The 9,021-nt window shown below is 49.4% G+C and overlaps 1 protein-coding gene across 1 annotated transcript in view; it reads left to right on the forward strand.

The window, feature by feature from the left end:
• The window catches only part of SLCO2B1 (solute carrier organic anion transporter family, member 2B1), a 43,369-nt gene that overhangs the window by 29,797 nt on the left and 4,551 nt on the right, over nucleotides 1-9,021 (forward strand). The window contains exons 9-10 of the mRNA XM_006875436.1: nucleotides 3,432-3,789; nucleotides 6,388-6,556. Coding sequence (XP_006875498.1) covers nucleotides 3,432-3,789; nucleotides 6,388-6,556 — 527 coding nt within the window. The remainder of the gene's footprint in view (nucleotides 1-3,431; nucleotides 3,790-6,387; nucleotides 6,557-9,021) is intronic.

Consider the following 9,021-nt stretch of genomic DNA (forward strand, 5'->3'; position numbering starts at 1 on the left):
GAAATGGATTGGCCAAGTGACAGCATCGATGGACTCAAGCATGGCAACAATAGTGAGATTGGCCCAAGATGGGGCAGTGTTTCGTTCTGCTGTGCATATGGTCACTATGAATTGGTACCTACTCAATAGTACCTAACAACAACAACAACAGGCCTAGAGGCAGGCACATGGACTTCTTGGTCTCAGTCCCTCATTTTCCAGCACCACCACCCCTACTACTTTCTCCCCGCCCACCAGCTGCTAGAAGGTTCCAGCATGTTATACCATGTAAAAGTTTATTAATCATTGCTAGTTCCTGAAATGGGACCCTGGAGCAGTTGTCTTGGGCCAGATTATCTCCAGTTGTTTCAACTTTTACATGTGCCTAAGGGAGATTGAGAGCTGATTATAGACTCTGTGGTCAGTCAGCCTAATTTGGCTTCTGTGGGGCACCATCAGACTGACTCTGGAACCTGGCCCTGACCACGTGGGCATGGGGGAGGTAAAGAGAAGCAGAACAATGGTCTTCCAATTGGAGGACTTCTAGCATCTAGAGGAAGACAATGTCTCTGACCTAGGGTAGGCCCCTGTCCAATGTGGGGACATAGTATCTGATCTGGGGGAGGTGCCAGTCTGATGGAAATATATAGCCTCTGAATGGAGGGAGAACCTGCTTTGCCTGATGGAGATTTCCTGGCCTCTATACTGGAGGAAGGCAATGTCTGATAGGAGAGATGTAGTCCCTGCGCTGGGGGAGGACCTGGACTGTCTGATGAGGAGACATGGAACTGAGTTAAGGAAGACTCTAATAGGGAAAACCTGCCTCTGAGTTAGCAGTGACTCTAACTGGAGTTCTCCTTCAGGTATCTTTGAGTGAAAGGCATAGCCCCTGCCCTCCAGGAATGTTCCAACTGTTCTGGAAATAGCTGTGAATGTGAAGAAGAGATGGAGGATGAGTACAAAGCACACTGAAGTTATTAGCACAGGAGATTGGGATCGAAACAGCAAGATGGAGTCTTCTGCAGTCAGACAGACAGGCAGAGGAATGGGGTGTGGGAATGATCCCTTTACTAGAAGTCAGGAAATGCAGGGGAAACCCTGGTCCTCCCCCAGATTCTGGATGACCTTGAGCCAGTCCCCACCCTCCTCTGGGTCTCACTTGTAATGAAGGCGCCTGTACAACTTGAGCCAAGCCCAAATGAAAACTCCATGGCTCTTGCCGGGTATCAGATGCCGTGACAAGGGGCACTTGTGGAGGGAAGGAGAGTGGAGCTCCCCACTCCAAATACTGGCGGAATGCACTGCATGCTTAGCAAGGGCCTGGGGATTGGAGGCAGGCCTGGGAAATAAAGGAGGGAGATTCCACAGTCCCAGCACCCAGCTCCTGCTCAGTCTGTTTGTCTTTATTTTCTTCTCAGGATCCCAAGGAAATAGCTTCTAGCCTAGCCGAGGGGCCTGGCTTGGCCATACTCTGCACAGACATAAATCTTCTCCAGAGGCCCTGGTCCTGCCCCCCCTCCTGTCAGCCAGTCAAGCCAGAGACTTTCTCCTCTGACACTTCTTTTTCCTCACCCCCCGCCCCAACACCTGGAGTCTAACTTTAATTCTGCCTGCTGCAGGCACAAACACATCTCTCCGTCTTGTTACTAGTGGAATGAGAGTCGCACATGTCAGCACAGAAAGCATTTCTCAATATCTCACTTTCACTGAGAGTATTCAACAGACTTCAGTGTAGGCAAGCTGTGAACAAGGCCCCACTTTAGGAGCTAACAGGGGGCTGGGGAGGGCATCAATGCCAAAACAGTCACTTCTGTTCCTGTCCCCTTTAGGGATCCACCTCTCTTGCCAACCCATCCTTTCTCTGCCACCCCATCTTGTTTCTAGATCATCCCCATTCTTTAGGGTCCTCAACTTTCAGAACCTGAACTGGGGCCAGGGAAGGCTTTATAAACTGAAGTGACAATTAAGCTGAATAGCAGGCACAGAGACCTTTGACTAGAAATCTTGGACATTCAAGGAACCCAGGAGTGCCCTGAGCATGGTGGGTGGGGGGCTGCCACAGGAAAGCTGCAGAAAGAGACAGCCAGGCCAAGGAGGCTGACCTAGGTCACGTGAAGGATGGAAGTAATAGGAAAGGTTTAGAGTAGGGTAATGACTCCTATTGGCAGGCATGGCTTCTGTCCCTTTATGTTAGAACTCGGCTGTCTCTGGTCTGTCTCTAAGGAGCTCTGGTGGTGTAGGGGTTGTGAATTGAGCTGCTAACCTCAGGGACAGCAGTTTGAAACTACCAGCTGTTCAGCAGGAGAAAGATGAGGCTTTCTGCTCCCATAAAGATTTACAGCCTTGGAAACCCTGTCGCTATGAGTCAGAACCGACTCCACAGCACATAACCACGAGACTGTCTCTACCATTAACATATGAACCCTTTGATGGATAGGACCAGCAGAGGGGACTCAGCCCTATGGTGAGGCACCCAGTCTGTGGCCTGGCACACACTAGTCACCAGGATATGTATGTTAGGAATATGAAGAATGAGGGCACTTGTCCAGCTCCCAGCTGAGGCCCAGGCTCTGAGCCCAAGCAAATTGGAAGACAATTTGTGCATCTCATACACTCACCCACATACAAACCTGGTGTGTCCCACAGCCTGGGAGGGAACAGACAGAGTGCACCCAAGGAGCAATTACCCAGCAAAAGGGGCACTGGCTCTTTGAGAACTGAGTGGGCAAAGCAGGAAGGAGTTTGAGAAGAGGGGAGCAGTCAGAGACTTTCTAGAGAAGGGAGGATGAGTGTGACCTTGAAGGGGTGGGAGTGGGGGGTGATAGACCAGGAGGACTGGAGGTTACTGCCCGTGACCAGGGTAGGGTGAGAGAGAGATAGATTCACTACCTTCAGACATGGGTAGACCTAAATGGAGGATAAGTGAAGAACACAGAAGAGAAGAAAAAGACCTAGGTGGGCTCGAAAAGCTATAGAACAAAACAGGATGGAATGGACAAAGTTGGGGGGTGGTGGGAAATGGGATGAAGAAGTGAAATGGAAAAAAAATGAAATAAGATGTGACAGGATGAATGAAATAGAACCAAATAGATGGCACATGGTACAAGTGCATGGAATGGAGTAGAATTACGGTGAATGGATCAGATGAGAGTGGAAATATAATGCTAATTCAAGAGAGTAGCATGGTAAGAAGCAGGATTTCAAACATGTAATAGAACGAAATGAACGAAGTCAAATATAATGGAATTGAAATGGACGCAGTATAATTAACTGGGATGGGATGTAAAGGAATGGAACAGAATACAAAGAAAAGGACTGGAATGGAGTGCAGTGGAACTAATTTGAGGAGGAACCGATTTAACCAGTGGGGCAGGGTGGGGTAGAAACACATGATGGGGCTGATCTACCTCCTAGCCCGCACACTCTAATCTCCTTCCCACTCACCCCAACAGTCTTCCCCAGGGTGCTGCTGCGGACCCTGCGCCACTCCATCTTCCTGCTGGTGGTCCTGTCCCAGGTGTGCATGTTGTCCACGGTGGCAGGCCTGGCCACCTTCCTACCTAAATTCCTGGAGCGCCAGTTTTCCATCACTGCCTCCTACGCCAACCTGCTCATTGGCTGCCTCACCATCCCAGCGGCCATTGTGGGCATCGTAGTAGGTGGTGTCCTCGTCAAGCGCTTCCACCTGGGCCCCATGCGCTGTGTCGCCCTCTGCCTGCTGGGGGCGCTGCTTGGCCTATTTTTCAGCCTGCCCCTCTTCTTCATTGGCTGCCCCACCCATCAGATTGCTGGCATCACCCCCGAACCTGGGTGAGTGTGTACAAGAGCATGAGAGTATAAGCATGGAGACAGGAGGGTGTATGTTTGGGGTGGGGGCGGGGGGACAGACAGGGAAGAGGAATTACCCCAGGTAGTTCAAATCGATGGAATACCCACCTACCACAAGTCTCACCCTTTACTATAGCACTGTGTTCCCGCCTCTTTGCCTAAATGCCCTCTATTAAGTCCCTGACCGGGCTTCCTTGCAAGAGCTAGGGCTATCGTTTCTGAAGGCACTGGTGAAGGGTCCATGCATCTTACATAGGACAGGGATGGAATTGCCAGGGCAGGCAAACTAAAGTCAGGGGAGGAGGTGGAGGCAGAGACAGGCACAGACCCTGTAATGAGAAATCTCCACAGTGGCTGGGGCTGTGAAAGAGCAGGAGTGGACTAGATCCCACTGGGGAAGCTGCACAGGGGCATATGCACTGGGAAGGGGTTAGACTGGGGACCTCAGAGGCTCTTGGTTCTTAGAGTTCAAGAATTAAAGTTCCATTGTTCTATGACCCTAAAATTCACAATTCTTTCCCAATTTTGTGCTTCCATAGTGGAAGGAGCCCCCTGATACCTTACTCCTTATTCACACACACACACGCACTCACACACACGCACTCATGCACACGCACTCACACACGTACACATGCACACACGCACACACACACGCACGCACACACACACGCACGCACGCACACACACACACACACACACACAGAGGATGTTTAAAGTTGCTTTCCTGCCTCTTCAGAATGATTTCGTTTTTTCCTGGGAATTGCTCCAGTCTTGAATTGGCCCAACACCCAGACTTTCCCTACTTTCTCTGTCCCCACTTCTCCCTGGGTATCTCTTTCCTTATTTTCTCACATAGTGAGGCTAATCCATGGTCCAGAGCAGTGCCTTCTGTGTGCAGAGCTTGGTTGTAGGCTCTTCAGGAAGGACTTGAGTCCTGCCCTCTGGAAGTCCCAGGCTGAGTAAGAAGTAAATAGAGAAAAATTGGTCTGCCCCATGTGTCCATCTCTCTTCTATCTCACTCCTGGACTCTGGCACCATCTCACCTGTGTTCTCGTTCTGGGTTCTCATTCATCCAAAGAGCCTTTCTGGACCAACAGAGTGAAATTAGAGTTTATCATACGCTGGCATAACTTGTGACAACTGCCAAGAACCAAGGGTCTACCACACACCGACATGTAGTGCTTCACATACCCTCACAATCTCTGAGATGAAAACTATTGTCACCCCCATTTTACAAATGAGGATAGCAAGGCTCAGAGAGGTAAAGTCCTTTGCCAAACTGGGAGTGGGCAAAACCCAGAGCCAGCGCTCCCCTACAGTAGCAACCAGCTCCAGGTGGTCAATGAGGGAAGAAGGACTGGGAGAGAGGCAACCTTTCCTGCTCAGCCTTCCAGCTGTTGGCAGAGACTATTCCTAAAACTGTCTCTCCTGGACAGACTCCCCTGGTATGGCCTCTTGATGGGTCTTCAGCTTGGACAGTGCCAGGCTGCTCTCCCTCCCTCAGACACATAGGTGCTGCCTGGTAAGGAAAGAGGAGGAAAGGACAGGGCTGGTTAATGTTCTTCTTCTCCATCTTAAGATAGGAGTGGAGCTCACCTTTGCCCCCATGTCCCACCTGTCCATCCCTATCTACAGGCCATCTCAGTAACAGTCTCACCTCCAGCTTCCCCAGCCCATGCTGTCCTACTTCCATGGAGTTGAGATTTCGCTCATCTTGCCAGACTTAGCCCTCAGCCTGGGCCTTGGTCCCACACCTTCTCCTTCAAACTCAGGGGATCTCCAGCTTCTCCCTGTGACCTCTATAGTTTGGTTCCCTGTGTCTCTGCCTCCCTAGAAGGTTTGCTGTGCTTTCTGCTAGCTGTGAAGCCAGGTCAGACACTGAGTCCTAGGGATCACCTCTCTGCCCATCTCAGAGAGACTTGCCCCCTTGGGCTCAGCCTACCTGCCCTGTCCCTCCCACTGACCCTGTAACAAATGGCAGGTGGTACCAGGGCACTCCTGGAGTGTGCGGGCAGGCCCTCAGGAGGGAGGCAGGTGGGACTAAGCCAGGTCCTGGCCACAATGGACAGGGCATAGGGAGTGGACTGTGAAGTCATGAGACTGCAGGATGGAGAGGGGGACCCAGCTGTGCTGACTGATGGAAAACCAAAGCCAGAGAGAGGCAGGAGCAGGTCACATATCCACTGCTCCATACTCAGTGCTAATTTTCTAAGAAAACCAAGCAATCCAGCTCATTGACAGAAAGTCACTTTCCCGCCTAAATCCTAGGGAGAATTTTTCTTAGGTTGAAGGGTCATTGAGAAGCAGAGATTTCTGCAGAAGCAGCTTACAGCCTTATAGAATCTTGGTGCAGAAAGAGATCTCAAAAGTCTCTGGTCCAATATACCCCCATTTCTCCTATCAATTTCTAGCCCATCTCCCTGTTCACAAACCTTAGTGTGAGGAACACACAACACAAAATGAGGGACAGCCCTGAAGCTCTAGCCATTGCTCTTAGGGATGGGGAACTGGGTTGTTGGGCTGCAGTGGCTCCAAATCCAGACTAGTCAGGCCAACTCTACCGGTCTTCTATCCCCACAGAGCCCAGTCTGGGTCTGGGCTGTTTCCAGGCTGCTCAGAGTCCTGTGCCTGTCCACCGGATGACTTTAACCCTGTTTGCGATCCCAGGACCCGTGTGGAGTACATCACACCCTGCCACGCAGGCTGTGTGAGGCGGGTGGTCCAGGAGTCTCTGGACAAAAAAAGCACAGTGAGTCACAGCTCTGGCTACTCCCTTAGCCTCTCAGAAACTTTGCCTTTTCTGTCCCTCAGCACCTGTCACTTTCTCCATCGCCAAGTGTCCTCACTCTGTTACTTGTCTCTCTTCTCTTGTCGTCTGTCTATCTCTTCCTTCTATTGGAAGAGATAGGAAATTATCGAGCTTTCATGGTCCAGAGTATAGATGTGAACCAGACCCGACCCCCAGCTGCAGGCGAGACTCCAAAAAGCATAAACAGGGGAACAGTTCCTACAAGTACAAGAGCCTGGAAGCAAATAGATCCCACCCAGAAGCCTTCATAGGGAGGAGGCCCAAACTGCATCATAAAGGGTGAGTAAGCAAAGCAAACAAAAATCCTCACCACTGGACCAATAAACAACATTCTTATCGATGGAGAAAAGGTTGAAGTTGTGAAGGACTTCATTCTTCTTGGATCAACCATCTACACTCATGGAAGCAGCAGTCAAGAAATCAAATGACGTATTGCATTAGGCAAATGTGCTGCACAAGACCTTTTTAAAGTGTTGAAGAGCAAAGATGTCAGCTTGAGGACTAAGGTGGACCTGACCCAAGCCATAGTATTTTCAATAACCTCATATGCATGCAAAAGCTGGACAGTGAATAATGAGGACCATAAAAGAACTGATGCCTTTGAGTTATGATGTTGGAGGAGAATATTGAAAGCACCATGGGCTGCCAAAAGAACCAACAGATCTGTATTGGAAGAAGTGCAGCCAGAGTGCTCCTTGGAGGCCAGGATGGCCAAACTTGGTCTCTCATACTTTGGACATGTTGTCAAGAGGGACTAGTTGCTGGAGAAGGATATCATGTTTGATAAGGTGGAGGGTCAGAGAAAAAAAGGAAGACTCCCAGTGAGACAGATTGGCCAAGTGTTCAACATCATTGGGCTTAAGCGTGGCAACAATTGTGAGGTTGGCCCAGGACCGGGTAGTGTTTCATTCTGTTGTGCACAGGATCTTTATGAGTTGGTACAGACTTGATGGCACCTAACAAAAACAATAAGCAAAGTAGGACTTGGAAAGAGAGGGCTCTCCAAGCAGGGGAACAGCATAAGCAAAAATCTGGAAGCACACACACCAAATATGGAGTTTCAGGAAATTGCAAAGAACTTAGTGGGGGCAGAATAGAAGAGTTAATGGAGGTAAAGCAAGGTGCATTCAGAGAAAAGCCTTGAATGCCAGGCCAAGAGTGGAGACATGATCCTGAGAGCAATGGGGAGCAATGGATGGTTTTTGAGCAGGAGGGTGATAAGATTGGATATGTGTTCAATCATGCAAGAGGCCATCATGTGGAAATAGGTGAAAAGAGTGTAAGATAGGAGATAGGGAGACCATGAAGAGGCTGGTACCATAGACTGTTCAATCAGTCAAGTCAGTCAGCTAGTCAACCAACAACTGTTGCTGAGCTCCTCCTCAGTGCTAGGCCCCGGACTGGGGTGGAGGACCCACAGCCATGGAATCCTGCCATCAGGGAGCTCCCAGTGTAGTCAGTGAAGTCATTGTAAACAGCAGTGGGTTCTCTGTGAAGACCCTTCTTCCTCAGTCTTCCCAAATGACAAATGAGGACAATGCCTGCCTTCCTCAGGCCCACAGACTGTATTTAAGCATGGGAGTGGGAGGAGGGAGAGAGGTCTCATGACATGACAATCAGAACCCCAACCCACCTCCATAAGGCAGAATCCCTGCTGTTGTTCAGAGCATCAGCATCTAACCCTGAGGACTTCTTCAGGGACAGAATGGGGCCTACCAGCTGGCCAGAGTAAACCGCCTAGTTGACAGTCCTTCTCAAACCAGCCAGACACCGCCTGGGCTGTGTAAACTGTTTATGTTTGGAATGATCACAATCCCAGCTTCTCAGGTTTTCTAATAGAAATCTTGGTAGAAATCCATTCTGCCTCTAACTGGCTCTGTTACCTTGGTCAAGTGTTTTGGTCTGTGAAATGGGGGACACAATGTTATTATGGCACTGTAGGTTCAACACTGGACTGTGAACCACAAGATTGGCAGTTCAAACCCACCAGCTGCTCCTCGGAAACCCTATAGAGTGTCACTGTAAGTCGGAACTGACTAGATGGCACTTAATAACTACAACAACAGACACCAGGTACTAGGCTAAATGCATTACCTGGATTAATTCAATAAATAGTAAGTGAAGCATCACATGACATAATCCATGGTAAGTAATCGGTTATCATGGAGTTGATGACCGATTACTTACCAGCTCACAGCTGCCCTTTGTGTGTCAGAGTAGAATAGCATTTCTTAGAGTTTTCAGTGGTTGATATTTTTTAAGTAGGTTGCCATGTCTTTCTTCCAAGGTACTTTGGGATGGACTTGCACCACCAACCTTTCAGTTAGCAGTTAAACACATTAACCATTTGTACCATCCAAGGACTCTGCACTTAACACAGTGCATGGAAAATGTTAAACACTCAA

The sequence above is a fragment of the Chrysochloris asiatica genome, unplaced genomic scaffold (assembly GCF_000296735.1).
Source record: "Chrysochloris asiatica unplaced genomic scaffold, ChrAsi1.0 scaffold00326, whole genome shotgun sequence".
Taxonomy (NCBI): domain Eukaryota; kingdom Metazoa; phylum Chordata; class Mammalia; order Afrosoricida; family Chrysochloridae; genus Chrysochloris; species Chrysochloris asiatica.